A 25338-nucleotide genomic window follows, 5' to 3' on the forward strand; every position below is an offset into this window, starting at 1 on the left:
GTTCTGGCTAGGACTAACAATACTACATTGAATAACATCGGCAAGAGTGGGCATCCTTGTTTTTGATCGTAAAGGAAAAGCTTTCGGTATTTCACCATTGAGTATACTGTTATCTGTGTGTTGGCTTGTCATGTATGGTCTTTATTGTATTGATGTATATTCCCTTTATACCCAGTTTGTTGAGAGTTTCTATCATAAAAGGATGTTGCATTTTGCCAGATGCTTTTCTGCATCTATTGAAATGGTCTGCATCTATTGAAAGTCATTTGATAGTCTTATGGGAGTTCCCTTGTATGTAACCCTCTGTCTTTCTCTTGCTGCTTTTAGGATTCTCTCTTTGTCTTTAACCTTTGACATTTTAACTATAATGTGTCTTGGTGTGGGCCTGTTTGGGTTTATCCTGGTTGGAACTCTCTGCACTTCCTGGGCTTGTATGTTGGTTTCCTTCATCAGGTTGGGGAAGTTTTTGGACATTATTACTTCAAATATGTTCTCAATCCCTTGCTTGCTCTCTTCACCTTCTGGTATTCCTATGATGCGCATGTTGTTGCGCTTGATGTTATCCCAGAGGTCTCTTAATCCATCCTCATTGTTTTTTATTCTTTTTTCTTTCTGTTGTTCCGTTTGGGTGATCTCTGCTACCTTGTCTTCTAAGTCGCTGATTCGATCCTCTGCTTCATCTAACCTGCTGGTAATTCCTTCAAGTGAGTTCTTAATTTCGGTAATTGTGTTCTTTAGTTCTAACTGGTTGTTCGTTATGATTTCTACATCCTTCTTTATGTCTTCTCTAAGCTCCTTAAACATTTTTATCACCAGTGTTCTGAACTCTTTCTCTGAAAGGTTGGTTACCTCTGCTTCATTTGGTTCCAGTTGTGGAGGTTTCTTCTGTTCTTTTATTTGGGACGTGTATCTTTGTTTCCCCATTCTGGCTGACTCTCTGTGTTTGCTTTGATGTATTAGGTAGATCCCCTAGAGTTCTTAGTTCTTGTTAGGTTATCCTATGTAATACGTTTCCTTTATATTTGACTTGCACTACTTCGTTCTTCTTCTCTGCGTGTGCTCCAAAGGTGACTCTTGTGTTGTGTATATTGTCCTGTTCAAGAAGATATTTAATTGCTTTTTGCTTGTGAGTAGGTGGGGTTAACGCCTAGGCTGACTCTTTGTGAGACTTGGCTCTGCCCACCGCAGGGCATTCTGCTGCGTGAGGGTTGACCACTTAAATGTGGTTTGGCCTCTATGGGTTCTAGTGCCTGCAGAGAATTCCCTCTGGGTGTGTGACTTGTAGGTCAAACCCAGTAGTACTCTGGTTTTGTCTGGAGTTGGCCTCTGGATATGTTGAATCTTGTGCCTCTTAAGCTGGGCCCTGGTAGGGCAGTTTCAGAACAAAGCAAATCACCAAGCACAACAACAACAACAACAACAAAGAAAAAAATAAAATACATTCACATGTAAAAAACACCCGATAACCCCCACTCAACACAGGATATCAAAAGATATCAAAGATATAAAGACAAAGCAAAACAAAACAAAACAAAGCAAAACAAAAAGCAGCGCCAGTCTTGGCTTAAGCCCACCAAGTAATGTCCAGGTTGTCCTCTGCTGTACCAAAGAGCCCCCTGCTTATTGCGCAGGCAGAGCCGGTCACCTGGTGCCCAGAGTGACTTTGGGACTGTAGATTTAAATGCGTGGGCCTGAGGGGTCTGGATGACAGTTTTTACAAAGTAAGTGCAGTTTCTGCCCTTTCCTGCACATATGCACACTGAGAGTAGCACCACCAGCCCCGTGTCCAGTCCTCCTGAGTCTTAGGGCACTTCAGTGTGTGTGTGTGTGTGTGTGTGTATGGGGGGGTGTGGGCGGGAGATTTCTGAGCTGCTGAAAGCCCAGAGCTGCGTCTGCCATTTACTGCTGATCCCTGGGAGTGTCTCTGCAGTTGCACTTGCCCTGCCCTAGGCAGGCCAGAAAGGGTGGGGGCTGGGGATGGAGGGGTCTTCTCTTTCCCAGCCCAGCCACGTGTCACCCTCTTCCCGCAGGCCAGAAAAGGTGGTGGCTGGGGGTGGAGGAGTCTCTTCTCTCCTAGCCCAGCCAAAATCACACTCTTCCCAGTCTCCCTGGGTCAGGGCTGCCTGTCAGGCTTCCCAGAGCCTGAGCACTACCACGGCTCCTCTGTAATCTGACACCACTCCTCAGTTCAGGGGCCAGTTTAAGCCTCTGGAAGGGCGGGATAGGATTGGAAGAGCGGGGGAGGGGCCCAGGTATGGAGTCTGTGTTCTTTGTCTGCCCTAGGGCCCACTAGCTGCTCTCCCGGCGGGAGAAATCAGCCGTGGGATGCAGGGAAAGAGCCCACCTCCTGGTCTCTGTGCTCTCCGTTCCGCCCTGGGATCCCGTGCGCGCCCGGAACTGCGGTGCCACCGCGGTTTTTGCCGCCACCGCCGCCGCCAGCCGCGCTTTTTCACTCCGCTCCCTTCCTTCCTTCCCCTGCTCGCCCAATTAGCGCACCTTCAAGTAATCCTTTCACGAGTCTCTTAGCTGTTCTGTGTGATGAGCAAAGAGTTCTTTGATGGGTTATAGGTCCCGTTTGTAATAAGATCTGGAGGAGAACTCAGAAAGTGCGCCCTGCTGCCGCCATTCCTATGATGTCCTGATCTTTTTAATGTATGGTTGAATTCTGTTTGCTAATATTTTGTTGAGGATTTTTGAATCTGCATCAGGGATATTGGCCTGAAATTTTTTTTCTTGTAATGTCTTTGGTTTTTATAGAAAGGTAATGCTGGCCTTATAAAATGAGTTTCAAAATGTTGCCTCTTCTTCTATTTTTTGGAAGAATTTGAGAAAGATTGGTATTAATTCTTCTTTTAATGATTGGTGGAATTCACCAGTGAAGCCATCTGGTCTTAGACTTTTGTTTGTTGGGAGGTTTTCGATTACTGGTTCCATCTCCTTACTATTAATCAGTCTGTTCAGATTTCCTATTTTATCATGATTTAGTCTTGGTAAGTTGTATATTTCTAGGAATTTATCCATTTCTTCTAGGTTGTCCACTGTGTTTGCATATAATTATTCTTAGTGGTCTTTGATTTCTGTGGTATAAGGTTTAGTACCTCCTCTTTCATTCATAACTTCATTTATTCAAGTCCTCTCATTCTTGGTGAGTCTAGCTAAAGATTGGTCAATTTTATCTTTTCAAAGAACCGGCTCTCAGTTTCATTGCTCCTTTCTATTGTCTTTTTAAATCTCTATTTATTTCTGCTCTGATCTTTATTTCCTTCTGTCTACCAACTTTAAGCTTAGTTTGTTCTTCTTTTCCTAGTTCCTTGAGGGGTAAAATTAGGTTGAGGTCATTCTTTTTCATGTAGGCATTTGTCACTATAAACTTTACTTTTGCTGTACCCCATGTTTTGGTATGTTGTGTTTCCATTTTCACTTTTCTCAGGATCATTTTTTATTGTCCTTTTGACTTCACCCATTGTCTGTTTAGGAGCATGTTGTTAAATCTCCCTTGTTTGTGAATTTTCCAGTTTTCTTGGAATGGTTTTCTAGTTTCATACTAGAAACTAGTGGTCTGAAAAAGATGCTCTGTATGATTTCAAACTTCTCAAGCTTATTGAGACTTGTTTTGTGACCTAATATATATGATCTATCCTGGAGAATCTTCCATGTGTTAGTCAGAATGTGTGTTTGGGAGCTTTTGGATGAAATGTGCTGTTTATTTCTGTTAGGTCGTCCATCTGGTCTAACATGTAGTTTAAAGCCAATGTCTCCTTAATGATTTTCTTCCCATATAATCCATTGCTGAAAGTGGAGTATGGAATTCTCCTATTATATTGCTGCCTGTTTCTAACTTCAGAATGATTGATATTTGCTTTATGTAAAATAGGTGCTTGCTCCTATTTTAGGTTCATAAATATTTACAATTGTTAGATCCTCTTGAATGACTTGTTTTATAACGACCTCTTGTTACATTCTTTGGTTTAAAGCTGATGTTGTTTGATAAAAGTAGTTACCCTTGCTTTCCTTTGGTTTCTATTTGTATGGAATATCTTTTTCCATTCCTTCACTTTTAGTCTGCGTGTCCTTTAAGCTGAGGTAAGACACTTATAACCAACATACTGTTGGGCATTTATATCTGTTCAGCTGCTCTGTATTTTTGATTGGAGAAATTAGTCTGTTTATAGTCATTATTGACATATGGACTTACTGTTGCTGATTTTGTTAATTATTTTCTGGTTGCTTTATAATTCCTATTCTTTCCTCTTTTACTATCTTGTGATTTGACGATTTTCTCCAGTTGTGTGCTTTGATTCCTTTCTCTTTATCATACACATACAAAATAGGCTTTGGTTTCGTTACCATGAGGCTTACTCAAAACTTCTTATAACAGTCTATTTGTTGCATGGTGCTGTGCTAGGGATGGCATTTATGGCAAGTGTGTCTCAGCCTTCCCTACCCACTTATGTGTTGGCATGTTCTCTTTGTCCAGTGTGTAGGAGTAGCTGAGCTAGTTTCTGGATCTCTTTCAGAGGGAATTGCTCCAAATATGTGTAACTGCATATTTGGTGAGTCCAGGGGAGGAGCGCACTCAGTAACCTCTGACGTCACTATGTTGGTTAACTTCTCCTTATCATGAATAAGAACTACTTGATCTACAAAGAGTTGTGACAGACTCATCACCTGTCTCCTCTGAACTTAACCAACATTTAAAAAATTGTGACCACTGTTGGTTTAAAACTATTGTAAATTTAGTTGTAATGTGAGAAGGCTCGTCTGCATTGCTGGAACTTTCCTTGAGTTATTCCTATTCTTATAGATCAAGTTATGTAATTATGCTTCAACAAGATTGTCACACATAGTATTTGTAAAAGCTAAAACTAAGAGGGATGAGGAGCTCGTGATCTGATTCATCGTATTGATTACTGTGATTACTTGTGAGGAACATTTTGGCCCTTCTTAACAGAACCACTTCCAGATCATAATCTCGGATGGAGCCTGGAAATGTGCATTTTAACATGCTTTCTAGACTAAAGTTTGAATTCACATTGCTCTCTCAGATGTATCAGTATTTTCATTGACATCATTTGTCAATTTTTACACCTACTAGTTTATTCTCTTCTTCTATTACTAGATGAACTTAACATCTAATTTGACATGCAGCTCAATTTTTTAGCCACTCTCCTTCCTCAGAGAAATACTGATAACTGCTGTTCAATTAGGTACAAACAGCGGAAGCAACTGCACTATCTTTTTTTCTTCTTTCCCCAAAATGTGGGGCGTAGGGGAGAAAGCACACTCAGAGACTGGTTTATATTTTGCAAAAGTTCCACAAGTGATTTTGACATAGAAATTTAAAAATTTGTTTTAACATCAGAGTTTGTGCATTTTTTGATAGCTTTGTTAGTTATCCTGCTAGTCTGTTTTTATACCAAATCAGAAGTAGAATTACTTCTCTTGTAAGCATCTTTAACAAACAAACCAGTATTAATCTAGATTTTAACATGAGTGTTGTGATTTATTTTCCTCATAGGTGTCATCGCTAAGAAATGAAAAGCGAAGCTCATCGTATCTTGTCTCTGCCCCAGAAGGTGGTTCAGTAGAATTTGTTGACCAGCATTCTCAGGGCACAGGAGCATATTACATGGAGACCTACTTAAAAAAGAAGCGAGTGTACTGAGTTAAGTTCTCTCCTTATATAACCTCATAAGGATCTTTGCAGTCTCTCTGCTGTTCATCGCTGCCTTAACTACATTCAGACTAGCCATATCCTTTAAATACGGGTTTATCGTTTCCCAGAAGGAACTGTGTTGTGCAGCAGGCAGAATTGCCAAATAAAAATAGGTAGCAATAAGAACAGACATCAATTGAGGACGTTTTACACTAGAATTAGACGCATCTTAGTCAATGTGATATTAACTTAAAGTCCATTGCGGAAATTAACAATATTCCTTGTTTTAGGACTGGGAATAATTTTGACACCATATATAAAAGTTTGAAGCAATAAATGGGAAACAGTCTTGTTTCCAGGGCCTTAGAAGAATGAGTTTCTTAATAAGCCAATGTGCATTTCAATTTACTTTCCCTAGAAGTAATCTTATTCATAGATGTTTTTAGAACTACAAGTACAAAATACAGTGATGGTAATGTTACAGAGATGCTCTATATGCAAAGTAAACTATTACCCCCCACACCAGCCATGCAATATAAACCCAGACATAGAGCGATAGTGACATCCATGGTCTATATACTACCACAGATACTTCCTTTTAGTATGTTTTTAACCACTTACGCCTTTTGTGAAAAACAAGGTATTTTAAGAAAAGTAGCTTTGGTGATGTAATTTTAGGGGTTGGCAAACTATATACCCGGGGGGTTCAGTTCAGTCCTCCACCTGTTTTTGTACTGAGGACAAGCTAAGGATGTTTACATTTTTAAATGGTTGGAAAAATGAAAATGTATGACCTTAAAATTATAAGAAACTTAAATTTCAGTGACCATACCTAAAATTTTATTGGAACACAGCCATGCTCATTTACCCACTGTCTGTGGTTACTTTTGTGCTGCAGTGGCCGAGCTGAGTAGCTGGGACAGAGACTAGAAGGCCGGCGAAGCTCAAGGATTGACTATCTTCCCTGCAAACTTACGTAGAGCAAGTTTGCTGATCCCATAGTACTAATTATCTAATCCTTTTACTTAAAGGAAGACCTTTAACTTTTGCAGCAGACTTGTCAGTGGCAAGGAACCTAAGTTGGTCTCATTTCATAGCATAGACTAGTGATGATCTAATTACTAGAACAGGGCATCTTCACATCATCAAATGCCCCGTTTCCACACTATTAGAGTGAAGCAGGCAGTCCTGTCCTTTCTGCAGGAGTCTTCGGGAGGAACAGTATTTATAATCATTTTGAGCTAGTAAGCTTTACCTCACTCTCTGCTTTGTCTCTTATTCTTTTGTAGTATGTTAGGCTAGAAAAATTATCAGCTATTTAATCCAATTTATTTTTGAAAAAATTGTTTATTGCATATAACTTTTGATATCATCATTTCCTGAAGACCCTGGTATTAAATGCATGAGAAACCTTTTGCCACTTAGAAATGTCTAAGTTTGTTCCTTGTTATGAGACTAATTGATGATACGGAGTTCAGGAGGTCTTGATAGGATTCTAGTGTTTTTGAACTCCGATCATTCAAAACCTTGTAATTTGGGGGTCTTATTATTTTTAATTATGAAGTTTAAAATTGGTACATAATGTTGTATGATTTGTGAAGAACTTGGTCTAATTTATTGCATATATTAACATCTTTTGGGAAATGACAGCTAGAAAGTTAAACTAAGATACTTTCTCAGAAGTATACTACCTATAAATAACTGATCGGGACAGGCACCACTCAGTTATGACTCAGCAGATAAATAATGGACTCTTGATGCTCTGCATTTCTTCCCATTTTCCTGTTGCACTAAGCTTCTTCAGTGCTTAGTCACAACTCTGTGATAGTACAAACAGAAGAGAGGGAATTTTAAATCAGAGTTACAAAAATGAAAGCAGGAAGAGGCTGAAAGACGTAAAAGAGATTCTGGATTATAGCACATGTGGGTCTGCCATCCGTCCTGGGCTGGGCCCCGTTATCATTGGACATAACAGATAAGTACAAATCACGTATTGTTAGTAATAAGGACCATTACCAATCCTTCCCAAAGTCTATACTGTTATTTTTCTAAGTAAAATTGTTTGAGATGCTTTGAAAATGAAGTCTTAATATTAAACGGCATATGCATGTGAAGTCTCTAGTATATTTATTTGTATAAAGAGTAAACAAAGTGCATATAGAGTGGCCACAGGTTTGACATAAAGAAAGACCTTGGTGATATAGGGTTAGTCAACAAATTTAAACGGCAAGTTCACTGTTGCCATTGAATCAATCCAGAACTCTTTTTCAGGCTCAAAAGGTGAAAAATGACGATATCAAACAAATGCTACACAGCACTAACAAAAAGTTTTTCAGACTCCTTGGTCATAAAAATCTTACGGTTCACATTGAATCAGAGATTAGACATTTTAATGACCCAGCTACCAGCAAGCAAACGGAAAACTGCCTAGTGGATCCTGAACTCCATCGTGCTGGGTCTCTTCTTTCAAGTCTTACGTTGCTTCGTGGTGATGGTCAAAATAGTGATCGACTCTGGTAGATGGATGGTAAGTATTTAAACACTCTAAGAACAGTGCACTGTAATGTGGTATATATTCTGACTGGTTGCATATAGCATCCAAAATCAATGCTGGAATAGCTTGCCCCAAAGTGGTAGAGTTATAAAAGGATATACACTGACATTTCTTAAAAGCATGTATAGCATCCAGGTTCTTGGAATCAAATCTGATTAAAGGTACACCATTTAGGAAAGCACTGGCACGGGCTTAGTTCTCAAGAATTAATATCATGCAGCAAAGGATCTAATCCACAGCTGTACCCCTAGGTGTGATCAGTTTTCTCGGGGAAAAAAAAAAAAAATGGGTACCGCTGGTCACCCAAGGGGACAGGAGGTAAGCCACTGGAGAAACAAAAGTTTAAGTCCTACTGGTGACAGGAAGGCAGGCATCTTTGTATAGAACAATAATATACTACTGGTATCTAATATTTCAGGAAATGTTTGGTCTATGACTGTATAGATAATGAAATTTTAGGGCATGTATGTTAGAGTATTGCCTAAGTCCATTCATCCTTATCTTTGATTTAGGTGCCAGAAAAACATTTCTAATCAACTGGCAGCTGGGAGAAAGCAATCATCCTGAGACTTTACTAGGGTCAGCTCACCTTATTTTAAAAAGTCCTGTTCTGGTACACAATTGTGATGGTGAGCTAGACAGATGAAATGGTGGTATATGCTTTCCAAAAGGAGGAGTGTTTTTTTAATAATTTGGTGGTGGTTGTCACTATGTTACTGGTGCCAAATTTAAAGAGGAAGTACCTACATATATTAAGCACTACAGTATGCCTTATACATGGATACGTACCCAAGTACTTTTTTAGACAGACTATAAACTTTTTCCATTAAAAAATCTTTTAAATGGCTTGGGTATTTGTTGTCGAGGAGGAGGACTTCATATACAGTGGAATTTAAATGTTATTCATGCTTCTTATTTTAAAAGTGCTTCAAATCCTTCAATGAGGTTCTGAAAAGTCGTCCGGTTAGATGGTTGAAATTCCCAGCATTTTCTCATAAGTTGATAAACCTGTAAAAAGAAAAAAACGAGTAAAACTTTAGACACACATCAAGAGTAAGCATATTTTGGAAATGTAAATGTAGGACTAGAAAACAAGAGTATGTAAATAATTTAAACTACAGAAAATGTGACATTCATAGTTCTTAAGAAATATTTTAACATTTGAGAAGCTCATGGATTAACTGACCTCCTCCCCAAAATCCAGGTCATTGATTACTGTAAAGCAGTTTAATGGTGAAGTTATATCTCAGTTTAGACTCTAAGTTTCCACACTGGTTGCCTCACTCATACCATTCAGTGTGTCTGAAAGAGTCGAAAGAGGTAGTCCTAAACGCTCAATTCACACTTTAGCATCCAGAAAACTGAATGTCACACACAAAATGCAATTATATGTATTTGTCACGATCAGGTTACACCAAAATATATGCTCCTTTGGGATGCTCACTGAGGGGAGCCTACTTTTGGAGGGAATCCTTGCTTTGAACCTAACTCATGGCTGTCATTGGGCCCAAAGATGATTCCTCAGGTGTCTGAAATTCAGCTTCAGAAAATGATTTTAAAGTTTTCTCCTCCTTCTGCCCCCTCCCCGACCCCTCGCTGGGTAACTCCAGCTGTGAAAACATAATAAACGTTGAGTTTTATTACTGTGAAGTGACCCATAAATACCTCTTCTGGACAGTTAGATGGACAAGGCAAACGTTTTCCTTCTTTTAATGTATTCACAAGTCTGGTGACCGTCATCTGGCCGTGAGTTGGGCCTATCATTTTCAGGAACAACTACATAACAAAACCAAACAAAAAAGGTTAAGGTGAAATGTCTAGAATTAACTGGAAATTAAAATAACGAAAAGGCTTTTCTCCTTTAAATGAAAGAGTTCAAAACACTCCTTAGCTCTCAACGATAAGTCTGTAATCCATCTCTCAGACTCGATCAACCCCTCCGCCTCCTGGTCGAGGAGCGTTCTCCAGTGAGAACGACATCATTTAGGACCAGCTGAGGCTCAGACAAGGCTCCTACCCAGTGCTCGCTCACGCTCCCAGGGAACTGTCCTCGGATGCCTCACTCAGGTAGGACCCTGGAAGGTCAGAATTCTCTTAGAGAACTTTGGGCTCCTTGTGAGAAACCAAGACTTGTGAGAGCCACAATTAACAATCAAGGAACAAAGTTAAATGGAAAGTGACACTTTCCCCTTCCCTTACGATACACTGATTGGATTCCATTTAAGACTAAGACTTGCAAAGCACAAGGATGGACATATTGTAATTGGGTGCGAGGTTCAAATGAAGAGACAAATCAGACTTACCGTCATGGGACTGGAATCTGAATCACAGTAAGTGAGCAGCTCATGCAGAGTCACTCCGAAAGACCAGACGTCAGAGGCGATATAAAATTTACACTGGATTAAACATTCTGGAGCATACCTGAAAGAAAGCAGAACACGAAACTTCATTCCCTGGCAAGGCTATTCCAACGGACATTAGAGAGTCCCCCCAAAACACCACCTCTTTGGTCTGTCTTAGAATTTACTCTTCTAAGCCATGTATATGTATTCATCACAGACGCTGCTGTGACACACATGCTGACATCTGGAGCAATGTCCTTCACAGGCTTTAGGAGGACATATTTGCTACAAAATAAGTCAGATAAATGTGTGCTCATCCTCTCACAGCATAGGCTGCCTGTGGCGGGGGGGGGGAACACAGGATGACAGGCCCCGGGTTTTACTGACCTGCAAGCTCAGAATGAGTCAGCAGTGACCCACCTCACTGCCCAGTCCTTTTCCGAGCTCCACTGTTTTGCTGAATGATGCCCAACTGCCTAAGCCAGAAAGAAACTGAGGCAGCCCCATATCCGATTTCCTAAATACTTCTCAAACCTACTCACCACCCTTCAACTCCGCCGTCACTATCCTAAGTTCATACCACCACCGGCTCCAGTTGGATCAGATTCTCCGGCTCCTATCTTGCTCCCCTCCAGTCCACAGTAATCTTTTTAAAACAAATGCCCCATCCTGAAACCCTCCCGTGGCTCCAAAGCTCTCGGGACGGTGTCCCCGCTCCGTACCTCAGCTTCCCGTGCTCTGCCTTAGCCACCCGCTTCACGAGCCAGCCCCACAGTGAATTTCAGTTCGTGGGACAGCCACTGCTCGTCTCACTTGTCAGTCACGCGTGGATGCTTCTAACCATTTTTACAAACCCCGTAACTTTTAAGGTTTTATAGTCAGGACTTCCAGAAAACCAAGCCTAAACCCTCCTACACTTCTGGTACCAGGAAACTGGCTGCCTCATCCATTAAACTCTACACATGGTCTGCGTGTTCACCATCACATCTCTACTCCCTACAAAGCATGGCCTCGACACATAGTTGTTTAATGAACGAATGAAGGTTTGGGCTCCATGGGTGGGAGAGAGCTTTGTCTGTGTCTACACAGGATGTACCTCCCAAGTGCTGATCAGTTTTACAGGGGTGGGCGGAGTGTGGAGTAGAGACATAAGCAACTTCTCGCCTGGAAACTGTTCCAGGGTGACGGGTCCTAGTCAGGGTGTGACCTTCTCACCAGGAGACTGTAGGGATTCACGAGAAGATGGCCAACTTTCCCACAGATTCTGCTCTGCTGTGGCTAGGATCTCCGTGTGTCTGTTCCATGCCTACTTCGTCTCATCCTGCCACCTTCTCCCACCTGCCTCCAGGCTTCCTCTGCATGAAGGTGCCTACTCTAACAGCCAACAGTTTTAAGAACAGTATCAGATGAATGCCCTCTCCTGGGAAGCTGATGGTTAGATTTTTCCATTCCTTGGAAGGTGGTGTCAGATGAAGCTCCAGAATTTCTCTGTGGGTTGCTTTCAGTGAAACAGCCTAAACAGCTGTTTCTTGAAAGCAAAGATCAGTCCATTCCAAATGTTCTAAGTCCTTTCTAACCTCGACTCAGGCAAGAGGAATGAGAGACATTAACATCGCTAGAAAGGGCCTATCGAAACAGCAGAAACCCTACGTGAAGCATTGACGAGATTTAACTCTGATTCCGTTACCAAAACACAGGGCTGTCCCGATCGTCCTTGACTGTGTAGTACTCCTTATCAGTTTCAATTGCTTTGGTTAAACCAAAGTCTCCAATTTTTACTTGGTGTTCACTCTCAACAAGGACATTTCTTGCTGCTAAGTCCCGGTGAACGTATTGTCGTGAACCCAAATAGTCCATGCCCTGAGGGAGAGAAATAAAATTAAGAGTGCATTGCTGAAGGGCACTTCAGATTATATTTTGTATCTATCACTTTATAACAACAAAAATACGATGTTATTTCACTCGCTGGTCACTGATTGGGGTTTTTTTTTTTTTTTTGGTATTTACAGTTATGCAAAAATATTAAGATTCAAAGAACTAATTACACATTAAATCAGCTATATTTAACAAATCAGTTCACTTTCTCAGTAGAGGCTAATTTTTCATCCAAATCATGTAGAGCAAAATAAACTCAGTACAATTATTGGAAAGTTTCCCATTTGCAGTCTAATTACAAACCAATTACCCAGGGCTGAGTGCCTGAGTCCGTCATTAACATGCTCTCTCTTTTTTTTTTTTTTACCTTACAAATCTGAACAGCGTATTTTAACTGCTGTTTGAGGTTAATTTTGTTCTTATTCTTTGGAAGATATTCCTTAAGGCTTCCCGAAGGTAGAAATTCCATGATGAGCTTAATACCATTTCCTCCTGTAGAGAGAAAAACACCCATCAGTAGGAGGTTACCAAAGGAAGGGGCTCTGGAGGGATAAAGGGCATGGATCTGGAGACGAGGGACTTGAATTGATTTCAGCATCACCCCCGAGTCACAAGCAAGTGACTTAACCTCTGAAGCCCCACAGCCTGGGGGTCCTGAACAGGGATAGGAACGCTCGTGCGCCTCCCCTCCCCCGAGTTATCAGCCGTCACTGAGATACAACTGAGTGCTCTGTGAACCACTAGGCGAATGAGAATTGAAACATTTCCCTACCCATTTTAAAGTATAATACAAGAGTTTGTATTGGCTTGCCAATAAGATACTTATTGGTAAATACTACTTGCCACCTTCATTTAGGCAACCAGAAAACAAAGCATCCTGGCTAATGTTGGCTCCGAAGACTAGGGAAAGGGGAGGGGAGAGGTGGGTATTGGTTTCGTATGGCCTAAGTGCCCCCAAGGGCCAGCATCTGGATGGGTGCAGATGGATCCCCAGTGTGGGTGTGTGAACAAGCTGGAGACGCTGCTGGAACCAGCCCCTGGCTGGGAGGAGACCGGGCAGCTTCCCGGGAGCTCTGCAGCGGCTGAGGGAGGTGACAGTGCGTACAGCGTGGAAGCCCTAGCGCTCGTGGGGGCTGTCAGCTCGCACACATGCAGGGGGCCCACACAAGGCCAAGGGCACTGCCTTCTCAGCACTGGTCTTACGACCCCAGACAGTCACTTAGTCTTTGCACAACACACCATCTTCTGTGCAGATGCCTTTGTACTTCACAATGTTCTCGTGATAGAGGTTCCTTAAGATTTCGATTTCCTTCTTCAGATCAGCTATGTGGTTGCCTCCACTCTCAGGCTTCAGGGATTTGACCGCCACCTGCTCCCCTGTGTTGTCCCCTTCAGGGTCATACCTGCAGAGCTCGACTTTCCCAAAGTGGCCCTAGAGGGAAAGATGCACATGTCTGATTAGAGAAGCCCCAGCCTGAGCCAGCAGGAACACATTTAGAAGATGAGGAAAGACGGAGCCAAGAACACCCAGTGGGGAAAGGTCAGTTTCTTCAACAAATGGTGCTGGGACAACCAGAGAAACACGTGCAAAACTATGAAACTGGACCCCTATGTCACACAGCTCACAGAAATTAACTCGAAATGGATAAAAGACTTAAATAAGCCCTGATGCCACGCAACTCCTAGAAGGAGACAGGGAAGAAGCTCAGCAGTACTGGTACTGGAAATGATTTTTTTGGACATGATGTCAAAAGTAGCAACAACAAAAGAAAAACATTAACAAATGGGACTACATCAAACCGAAAAGCTGCTGCACAGCACAAGAAACAGTTAAAGTGAAAAGGCAGCCAACAGGATGGGAAAAACTTTTTGCAAACTGTAGATTGGGTAAGGGTTTAATATCCAAAATATATACAGAACTTTTACAAGTTAGTAATAACAAACAACCCAATTTAAAAAAAATGGGCAGAAGAACTAAATAGAGATTTTCCAAAGAGGACATCAAAATGACCAACAGGTCCATGACAAGATGCTTAACATCACTAGATGCAAATAAAATCCACAATGAGCTATCAGCGAACATCTGTTAGGATGGCCATCATTAAGAAAAGGAGACAACAGGTGCTGGCGAGGATGTGGTGAGAAAGGAACCCTTAAACACTGCTGGTGGGACTGTAAGTTTGTCCATCCACTTTGAAAAACAATATGGAAATTCCTCAAAAAATTAAGAATAATCTGTATGACCCCGAGATTTCACTTCTAGGAATATACCCAAAGGAAATGAAAACAGGAGGTCAGCAAGCTAGCTGCACCCCCATGTTTATCACAGCACTATTCACAATAGCCAAGATGTGGCAACAACCCAAAGGCCCGTCAATGGCTGAAAGGATAGAAAAATGTGGTAAATATATACAAGGGTATATTCAGCCAGGAGAAAGGAGGCAGTCCTGCCATGTGCAACAATATGGATGGACCTTGAGCACATTATGCTAAGTGAGATAAGTCAAAGTAGAGAAAGACAAATCCCGTATGATATCACTTATATGTGGAATCTAAAAAAAACAAAAAACCTGTTTTTTAAAAAAAGTAAAACAGTAGTTATCAGGGGATGCGGAGGTAGGAGAATAAGACTGATGATATTTAAGGATACAAATTTGTAACAGGTCCTAAAAAAGCCACAGAGATTTAATGTACAGTATATTGAACATAGAGGATACTGTACTGTAAGTATGTAATGTGATAAATATAACATGGGCGACCATATTACAATATACAAATGTATCAAAGTAACATACTTTATACAATGTTACATGTCAAACAAACAAACGTGAGGCTTGTTCCCTGTGCTGGTCCCCTGACCTTGCAGTAGGCAGGCTCCTGCTAGCTTCTACCGTGTTTCCCTGAAAATAAGACCTAACCGGAAAAGAAGCCCTAGCATGACTTTTCAGGATGCTCGTTATATAAAATACGCCGTACCGTATTTCCCCTAAATTAAGACCGGATCTTATATTAATTTTTGCTCCAAAAGACATATTAGGGCTTACTTTATATTATGAGCATCCTGAAAAGTCGTGCTACGGCTTCTTTTCTGGTTAGGTCTTCCTTTCGGGGAAACCCGGTCCCCCATCACTGCAGCTCCTTCCTCACATGCCATCCCCCTATCACTGAGCAAGGCAGGAAGGTAACAGATGACTGGGGAACCAACACGTCAATCCATCGTTCCATGAAAATGTAACCCAAAGGAAATGAAGGTGACTTTTGCACACGTGGGACAACTGGCATTCCTGGACAGCCCTGGGCCCACACCAGAGAGAGGCCCCACGGTGGAGCTGCAAAGAACGTCACATGAGGCATGTTGAGAAGACGTGGGATCAGATCCCAGCTGAGCCACTTGACAGTGACGCTGGCCCAGTCACCACATCTTTTGAGCTGGTCCGGAGGTGCTCTGCACACAGTAGTAACAAACCCTCGGGATGTATGAGGAACTAGGCACGCTGTGCTTGTACGATGCCGGCACACAGCCTGGCACACCACAGAGACTCAAGCCAGGACACAGCCTTTGTACTTAACTGCAGAAAAACCTGTAAAAAGATGCAAATCCCAGTAGCTTCTCTATCACATCAACTGTTAGGAAACTCAATTACTTGAGTTGAAAGCTGGTCTCGGCATTCTGTGTAGTGAATCCATCTCTCATTTAAGCAGCCTCGGGACACGTGCACAGGCAAGGCCGAGATGGGGACTTTTCTATTCTGCGGTATCTATGCCTACTCCCCCATGTTCTTCCCTTTCTACTCTCCTGTCCCTTAGAGAAAAATCAAGTATCTCAAGTGAGCTGACAGATGTCCTGTGTGCCTAGACCACCACATGTACATGCTGTCACTATGTGCATGACAATCCCTTGAGATACAAGTGGCCCAGCGAAAACACAGTAAGATGCTTCCTCTTACAGACTCTGACCCAAGATGAGACAGATGGCGAACAGCCTGAAATGCAGGTGGAGGTGACGTGGTCAGCAGGGTACTGGAGTGTAACTTGCCTCTCCCAAGTCACGGATCCGCTTTAAGAACCGCTTTTCGAAATGCGTGGGATCCACTTCGGTGGCTGGCTTTTTTTCTGAAACAATGTCTGGATCTAACGGAAGAGAAAAGCAAACATGTTAAAAAGACGGGACTGCCACTCGTGGGCTCCTAGATCCCTCCACTCCCTTAACCCACTCTCCGGGGCGTTGGTTAAACCATGCCAGGCAGTGTCTTACTCTGCTCTTCCAGCTTATTGATGTCTCTCATGATGGCTCGGAAAAAGGGTCTCTGATTGGGGTCATAGTTCATGCAGCGAGTCATCAGGTCAGCCAGCTCCTTACAAGATGGTGTCACTGGCCTGCACCGGCTTTCATAGAATCTTTCTTTCTGTAAAGAAGAGGACCACATGGAAGAAACCAAAGGAACAACCCACAAACCTCGTGGCCCCAGGTCAGGAGGAGTAACCAACCCCTAATTTAACTCCCAGCATCTCTGCTTAGAGGTTGAGTTCATAAACGTGTGTGCGACTGTAGCCTTACTCCAGCTTGCGGAAATCTCTGCTACTGAAATAATCCGAATTCAAGGAGGATGGGCAGTAGCCTGCAGCCCCAAACAACCTGCACCCCAGTAAAGTCACGCAACCTTTCTGCAATGCAGCTTGGCAATACGTATAAAAATCTCCAGATTCTTCAAACTCTTTGACTCATTAATTCGTATTACTGAATGACTCACATATAAACAGAGATTTATATTTCAAGATATTCCCTGAAGAATTAGATAGAACAGTACAAAACTGAAAACAACATATATGAAATATGAAATTAGTTTAACAAAGCAATTAACTCTTACATTAAATTTGTAAAAATTATAGGACTTACTTGATCATATAGGAAAGTACTTGATATTAAATGAAAAGATACAACATATGTAACTATATCTAGCATGGTCCCAATTTTTAAAAAAGAGTTATAAACAGACTGGAAGACAATATGGCGAAATGTTAAATAGTGGTCAAGGGTGACAAGGAATATAGTGATTGCTTTTTTTTTTTTTAAGTTTTCTGTATTTTTCAAATTTATTAGTTTAAAATTCAGAAACAAGTAACTGATTCCACTTAAAAAAATTAAGTGGAATCACTATACTCGTTTCTCGTCTGTAGCTGAATCGGTTCCCATGAGTCCTGGGGTGAGGGTGTGGGCAGGCCCAGAGGACGAAGAGGAAGACAGACTGGGATCGTGGAGCTGAGAGCTGCCCTCTCCTCTGAGTGTCACTCACCCTTCCCTGCTCCAAGGCCATCCAACCCGACCAAGGGTCCTTGGGAGGAGAGAGGGGGGCCCTCTTTTATCAGAGGTACACACACCCTTCCTTACACCGTCCCTGTGTGCTGCTCAGCCCTGGGTACCCAGCCGGGACTCAGTGAATGTTGACTGACAACAAAGGGTATGGCTGTTTTACTTCCAAAAGGTTCAAAATAAAATGACTTTCCCAAAAGCCTAGGCCGAAAATCCCAAATAGATGTAGAGATCTGATGGTCTCCCTATTGGTTTTAGCTTAGCTCCTCTTTCTCAAGTCCTGCACCATCTTTACCTGGCGAGAGGTTAACTGGTTAAAGGTTCTGCCCCTGCAATCATCTCCTATGCGCTCACTCCCCACTCTGGATTCCAACTGCCACTTCCTGTTCCAGCCTCCGAGCACGAGTCTCCTACTGGTCTCTCCTCAGCCTGTCCCCTCCCAACCACCGCGTCCAGAGGGACTGTCCCCAAGCCGACCATGAACCACCTTAGTCCTCACCCAAACCCTTCAATGTCCCACACGAAGCCCCAGGAAAAGGCCTGGAATTTGGGGTTTTAGAATCTGACCCCACGTGACCTTTCCACCTGTCATTCCTCTGCATTCTCCAGGCAAACGAAACCACTCGCTGCTTCCTGTAGATAACTGAACTGCTACGTCCCCCTCCCAGCGAAAACCGACGCCTGCCCCTTAAAACACAGGCACATCCCAATAATCGAATCCCGGGGTCACGGTCAGTGGTCCTTTATGGTCAGTTTTATTCTTCAGGAGTTAATCTCCACTCTTGCCACAAATGAGTGTAAGACAGGTTCAAAGCTCGCCTGTTTTGCATTCTAGCTGGGGAACCCAGGTGGAGTGTCTTGGGCTACCTGTGTCCCAGGTACCTGACCTGTATAATGTGGATAATGTGCTGTCCTACCTACCTGTCAGGGCTCTTAGGGTGACAGTCTCAGGTGTTACTGTATTTGTGGGTTCCCTATTACCGCTATTTAAGCTTAACTCTCCTACCACAGCTTAAGGTCCTCAAGGGGAAGGCAAGGCCTGTGTCTAATTTATTGTGCACCCCCAGCTCTTACCTAGGACAATGCCTGATACAGCAGGAACCCAACACGTATCTCTGTGTTAATTCTGCTGAACGATAGGCACTGAAAATCTCAGACAAATAATGCCGCAATGATCTCTTGGGCATGTATTGTGTGCCTGGCATTCTGCATGCATTATTTAATGTTCACAACAACCCTACAAAGTGGGTACGATTTATCCCCATTGTACAGACGATGACATTGAGGCTCGGGGAAGTTAAGTTACCACCTTTGCAAGGTCACACCGCCAGTAAGGCTGAGGATGCGATTCAGACCCGCGCCCATCTCTTCCCACAACATGAGGCTTCCTGCTAACTCCTGAGAAGTCCATGAACGTCCAAGGAGCCCTCAGTCAGCTCACATCCTGGGAAACAACTACTCACCTCAATCAGCGTCTTGTCTTTCAGGGGGATCTCGCCATTATAGCAGATTTCCCAGAGTGTAGTTCCAAAGCTCCATTTATCAGCGGCCACACTCAGGTTTTTGGAGTCTTCCACACACTCGGGAGCAATCCATGGGATTCGTTCTATGCATTCTGCAAAAAGACGACGTTTACAGGTCAGCTTCTGGAATCACCTGGGGAGTAAATCACGACCACAGCAGCCAGAATTGTGAGCTAACAAACTATTTCAGGCAGTGTTTTCCAAACGCGGGCCATGGCTACATCGGGGAGCTTGTTGAAGGTGTGGTTTTCCAGGCCTTGCACCCCTGGTGCTTCCGGGGCATTGGCCCACGTCAGGGCCAGCAGACGTGTGTGTTGGTCACGAGCTCCCCAGGAGGGCTGTGTGCAGCCAGTCTCCTGAAGCTCTGGCCTCAGAAACAGCAAAGCATTCAGGGTGGAGGCCAACACCCCGAGGAGGGAGAATGGGGGGTCATGTGGACAAAGGCTTAAGAAAGAGAAGGTGGAAGGAGAAGGGGCCGACTTACGCAGAGCGGACACGTGCTTACCTCACGTACTCTGCACAGTTCCCTGCAATATAATGTTTGTTTTATGTGGGTTTTCCTTCATTTAGGAAAGAACAGGGGAAGCACAGCCTGCAGTGAAGCAGGCACACATCTCTTACACCCGGCTACCTCTGTAGCCCCTGTTCTGGCTTCTAACCAAGGCCAGTGATCTGAGCAGAAAGCCCTGCCACGTCTATGGAAATGCCCCTCAGTCAGCACAGGGGCCTCAGGGCACTGTCTCCTGGCTCCTGCTGGCGTAAGAGGCAGGAGGACGCTCCTGAGCAGGGCATTCCTGGGCAGGCCCACTTGCCCTCCTTCCCCACCTCACGGCCGTCCCCCTGACACAGGCATGTGCAGGCGGTGCCCTTGGATCACCCACCCCCCGCCACCCCGCAGCAGGCCTCTTCACTGACCTGCCGCCCACTGCCTCCCCAAATCTCCTTCTGTCCCCCAGAGGGATGGTGTCTTCTCTGAATGCCCACAGCACTTCACTGGCATCTCTGGTGGGGTACCAAGGCTTCTCTACTTGCTCTAGTCATTTGTGTCTGTGCCTCAGACCCTTGCTGAGGCCAGAACCCCCGACAGGTTCTGGGCTGCATCTGCCTTAGGACTGTTGGATGATGGCTGGGTGCTAAGCATCAAACAGGTGCTTCCCCTCCCCTTCCAAAGAATGGATGATTTGGGTCTTATTTGTAAGGCTTTTTATCCCGCTTCCCTTCCAAACTTAGTCTTTGAATTACTGAGCAAAACTCTGAAGTGCCAGGCCTGGGGGGGTGCTGCCGCCACCACCACCAGTGGCTCGCCCCCAGGCTCACTGGTATTCACACAGCACCCCCCCAGGCAGAGACAGAGCGCGACCTGTGCCGCGCTGGTTTCAGTGGCTCAGTTCCCTGGTCTGTCCTTTTCCTTTGGAGCCCAGAACACACGATAACCTCATTTAAAGAGAAGATGCAAGACCACAGCCAGTACTCAGGTGCCTCCTCAAGCTGCTCACTACCTGAAGTGGTTTTCCAAGAAAACACGGGAGGACCCAGGAGGCCCAACTCCTCCCGACACCTCTCTGACCACCTCTGGGCCCAGTGGCCTCCCTCTGTGCTACCCCTACGTCCTGCACACAGCTCCCTACTTGCAAGGGCCAGACGTGCCCGCTGTGAATTGTCGGTCTGTCCTTAAAGGCAGCAGGGACTGAGCCTCCCTACACCCCACATCTCCCCTGGCCCGGCCCCAGGGCACGGTACGAGCAGACAACGCATTTGCTGACGTGTACTTTCTAAAAGGAGACAGAACCCCAGCTCCCTTTTCCCCACTGGCCTGATCCCACCTCGGGGTGGGGGCAGGGGCGAGGGGTGCGGACAGGGGGACACACCTTGTCTGGACAACACAGTGATGGGGATGCCGGGGTCGCTGAGCTTGATGAATGGGCCGCACTCGCTGTCGATGCCCTCGCGGGCCAGGAGGAGGTTTTTAGTGCACACGTTTCCATGGACCAGGTCTTTATCCTCCTGTAGAGCGGAAAGGGTGAGCTCAGAAAAGCTGCCCCCAAGGCTGCCTGTCTTCTATCCTTCCCACACTCCCTCCATTTCCAAGCCTGGCCCCTCAGATCAATCTCTCCATATTCCCCAGACCCAGGCAGCCCAGCTCTCCCACCGTGACGCAGGCACGTTATATGACGTCCGACCTCGGTGAAACAGGGATAACAGTGGAACATGCCTTGTAGGGCTTGAGAATGAAAGGGATTAGGACCTGTCAGATCCCTGACCCGCTGAACTACAGTAAGCAGTCAATAAATGTGATGCTAGCCGTTTTCCTCATCCGACAAGTACTGCACGATTTTTTCTCTTACCATACACTGCGATACAGAAGGCGGTCCTTTGATGTGATCCGAGTTCCCTCTCAACAGGATTCCTTCGTTCGGAGCACACGGAGCAGCCCAAAACGACCACTTTCACTAAGCACCAGGCACACCTGCGTTTCTACAGAGCCCGGGGCCCCTCCAGCCTGCTTGGCTACCACTTGGCTAGCACCTCCTTCCTGCCACCCCCTACTAGGACATTCTGGTTCCTGGCAGGCCACCACAGACATTGGGATATACTTACCAAGTAACTCAGGGCACTGGCCAGCTGTTTAGCAACTTTGAATTTCCATGGTGTGGTGAGGACATCACTTTTCCGGTGCATGAAGAGATCCAGCGGCCCCCCCTCCACAAACTCTTCCACCATGATATCTACAAGCACAAAAACAGCCACATCTGGAACCTTCTGTCTGGGACAGTAACTTCCCTCATTTCCTTAGAAGAGCCCACTTTAGTGGCCGGTACTCAGCTTGAGACGATGCAAACATCCTTGGGAGGGGTAAACGGCAGGATGCTTCAGAGCTGGACAGGCCTGGGTTCCACCCCTGCCCGGAGCGCCGTATACGCCGACTCACGGGGCAACAAACTCAGCTTCCTCACCTCAACCTCCCAGGGGCCAGAGTGGGCAAGAAATAAACATTCAAGACATGAGTGAAACACAAATGGGACTTAGTTCCACATCCACTAATAACTTAAACAAGTGACCTACTCAGTGTCTCAAATTCCTTGATTTCATAAAGAAAGGCAGAAAGCCTGGACAGCATGAAGGGGTGACGGCCCCTCCTCGTCTGCACAGCACCCCTGTTTCCCGGCCAGGGCCAACCTCCACTTCCAAAGAGAATACACTTACTCTCCACGTCTCGGACACAGACGCCATAGAGGTAAACGATGTGTTTGTGGGAGACCTGTCTCATCATGCTGGCTGCCTCAAAGAAGGCCTGTGGGAGAAAGGGGCAAAGGAAGGTCAACGGCAGCCTCCCCGGGTCTGGTCCCAAAGGGGCTCTGCTGAGAAAGAGACCAGTGGGTCCCAGGAAAGCCCACAGCTCTCAGCCAGGTCTTACAAACCATTCCCCTGACCTTGACTGCCAAACCTGTACCTCGAGGCCAATCTGGCTGAGAGACAGTACTTATGTAGAAAACCTAACAGGATACAGAGCCTGGCTGGTGGGGTACGCTAGCTACCAATTTCCCCCATTGGATACTCATGCCCACCACAGTCTTTTCAACTTTGGGAAATAACAATGTTTGGCCCTATATTAGGACAAAAGGAAAACCAAGGCAGCAGACCTCTATCAAGACTTGGTTTTATCACTGTCTAATGGTCTGATGGATCCTGGGGAAGGTTTTACTCGTCTGGGCTTTAATTTTCCAGACGGTGAAGGGGGACAGCCCTGGACTACATCAGGGACGCGGAGAGCCTTCCACTAGAGTCCTAAACCCCACAGCACTGCCACAAGGACCTCCAGGTAGGAGACGGGAGGATGGATGGGGGGACAGGCCCAGTGGGAGGGCTGCTCCATCCACTCTGTCTCCCATCTTCCCTGACTTATTTTACATATGAGTTTATCAAAGATTACATTTGAAGAGAGGAATCCTGGCTAAAAAGACAAATTTGAAAACCATAAATAGGGCCTAAAGAAGGGCAAAGGGTCTTCCCAGCCCACTGTGTCCCACTGATTCCAAGAATGGGGGAGCGGAGGGGTGGAGTTAAGAGGACGACACTTGCCAGAGAAATGTCCCTGTGGCTGGGGTCTAAGACTTTGAGGATCACTTTTATCCTCTTCTCTTCCGAAGTTCCTTCGTCATCCTTGTAATCCACCAGGGTCCCAGAGTAGATGTGTGTCCGCGTGCCTCTCCCAAGGTGCTCGCCCTGGAGGAGGAAGCAGGAGGTTGCGGGGACCACTCTCTGGGGCCACTGTGATGGCAGAATCTGGGACTGAGGACTTCATGGGTACACACAATACCAGAAAAGGGCGGAGCCAAGGCAAAAGAGCCCCAGCCGCTCCCGGCCTCTTCAGTGCCTCGTCCCTGTCAGGCTTTCAAATGAAACAAAAAGCTACTTGGCCAAACACAGCTGTGGCACTTCCTGGGCCCCAGGAGACAGTCCTCATATTCCCACACAGTTCCTTCCTTTCTACCTCTAGGAGCGGCCTGTGGCCAAAACAATCCTGACCCGTCACAAAACTTCTGACAGTGCCAAAGACCCAACAACCTCAGCCTACGCCGCCAGAGCAGACCTAGAGAAAACGCGACTGGGGGCCCCCCCCACTCACAGGCTGGGGTACAAGGAAAGGGGGCTTGCTAGTCCTGGCTCTACTTGCTGGTGGCATTTAACTTACGGGCGTTCTTTTACCATGCTCAGTCTCTGCCCACTTCCCGTACATGGGGACAATAAGGAGACCTGCCTCATAGGGTTCTAAAAATCAAACAAGCAAACGGGTGTAAAAGCGTCTGGTACAGACCCTGGCACACAGCGGGCAGAAACCAATCTCATGGGCCAGTGTGTTTTGTCTGATCACCCTCTAGACCCGGCACTTGCCATTCCTCACAGGCCAACCATTCCTTTCCCACCCATCTACCCAGTGTATGTGTGCACGTGTGCATGCTTTAAATTTAGTGATGCAATTTACACAGGCATGTGCCCCAGCAATCCCAGAGACGGTGATGTGAAGACATGGGCACAGACTGGTGGGACCGGCCCTCGGTTCCCTCACCTATGAAAAGGGATAAGACCACCGAATGAGTGGCGTAAGGGCTAAATGAGGAGATCACCTGCACAGAGCCCTTAGCACATCATGACCTATTTCTAAGGACCCTTCCAGTTCAAGCGTGAATGATTCTGATTTAAACATCCTCGATGTCTGGAAATCGACACGTGATTCCTAACACTGAGGCACTGTCACGTTATTGACACTGACCCCACAAAACCTATGAATTGAAGTTCTATTAGTCTATTATCCGAGGATCCCCTGTCAGTGCAGAAAATGGATGTGGCTGCTTCCTGGCCCCCAAAGGAATGTACACCATTGTTAATCGGGGATACTGATTTGCATGAACAAATGCCACCATTTGTCATCTGTCATCGCAGAATGACGATGTGTCCGCTCTGTCTCCCGTATCCTGACAACGTCCCGTGACTATTCATTAAAGCTGCATCTGTCATGAAGCAATTCATCAGATTAGGGGAAGCTGTGTTCCCAGGATATCCCATAAAAGCCATATCTTTTCAGAATCATGACCATTCCCCGGAAGGATTACTTATTCTAGTGACCAAGTCACGGCACCCCGCCGTCAGGATTCCACAGCAATCTGCAAAGGCCGTGCTGGTGGCACGTCAGCCTCTGCCTCCTCCGGGGCTCTGCTTTGATGCCACTTTCCTTCCGAGGTCAGGTAGGATGATGGCCTCAGACAGCCATCATCCAGCTCTACTTCCTACTTAGGCCGTGTCTCTTGATAATGTAACCAGCTACTTACGACAGACAAGTCTGCCACCTCTTCCAGATTGTGAGCCTGCTGTCGGTGGCAATTGTGCTGGCACCTGGAGGTGCCCCATCCCTGTGGGCTAAATGAATGCCGGACGCATGGAGGACGGCGGTTATCTGCCCAGAAGCTCAAGGAGAAGGAAAGAAGAAAGGCCCCCAAGTGTATGTTCGGCTCTAGACGGAAAAGAGGCCGGGGTATTGCTGTGCTGCTTTTTTCAATCTCTGAACACAGTTCTGACGC

General features: G+C 45.2%; 2 protein-coding genes across 7 annotated transcripts in view; one reads left to right on the plus strand and one right to left on the minus strand.

The window, feature by feature from the left end:
- Positions 1 to 8481, plus strand: part of RAVER2 (ribonucleoprotein, PTB binding 2) — a 77457-nt gene extending 68976 nt beyond the window's left edge. For all 6 annotated transcript variants that reach the window (XM_033113412.1, XM_033113410.1, XM_033113409.1 and 3 more), the window contains exon 12: positions 5519 to 8481. In XM_033113412.1, the coding sequence (XP_032969303.1) occupies positions 5519 to 5665 (147 nt within the window). In that variant the 3' untranslated portion in view covers positions 5666 to 8481. The remainder of the gene's footprint in view (positions 1 to 5518) is intronic.
- Positions 7767 to 25338, minus strand: part of JAK1 (Janus kinase 1) — a 124716-nt gene continuing 107144 nt past the window's right edge. Inside the window, exons 13-25 of the mRNA XM_033113408.1 lie at positions 23342 to 23485; positions 22466 to 22553; positions 21860 to 21987; positions 21130 to 21265; positions 19202 to 19353; positions 16683 to 16833; positions 16464 to 16558; positions 13667 to 13859; positions 12795 to 12919; positions 12240 to 12412; positions 10514 to 10631; positions 9876 to 9986; positions 7767 to 9218 (exon numbers count right to left, since the gene is read on the minus strand). Of these exons, the coding sequence (XP_032969299.1) occupies positions 9123 to 9218; positions 9876 to 9986; positions 10514 to 10631; positions 12240 to 12412; positions 12795 to 12919; positions 13667 to 13859; positions 16464 to 16558; positions 16683 to 16833; positions 19202 to 19353; positions 21130 to 21265; positions 21860 to 21987; positions 22466 to 22553; positions 23342 to 23485 (1710 nt within the window). The 3' untranslated portion in view covers positions 7767 to 9122. The remainder of the gene's footprint in view (positions 9219 to 9875; positions 9987 to 10513; positions 10632 to 12239; positions 12413 to 12794; positions 12920 to 13666; positions 13860 to 16463; positions 16559 to 16682; positions 16834 to 19201; positions 19354 to 21129; positions 21266 to 21859; positions 21988 to 22465; positions 22554 to 23341; positions 23486 to 25338) is intronic.

Source organism: Rhinolophus ferrumequinum, chromosome 9 (genome assembly GCF_004115265.2).
Source record: "Rhinolophus ferrumequinum isolate MPI-CBG mRhiFer1 chromosome 9, mRhiFer1_v1.p, whole genome shotgun sequence".
Lineage (NCBI taxonomy): Eukaryota > Metazoa > Chordata > Mammalia > Chiroptera > Rhinolophidae > Rhinolophus > Rhinolophus ferrumequinum.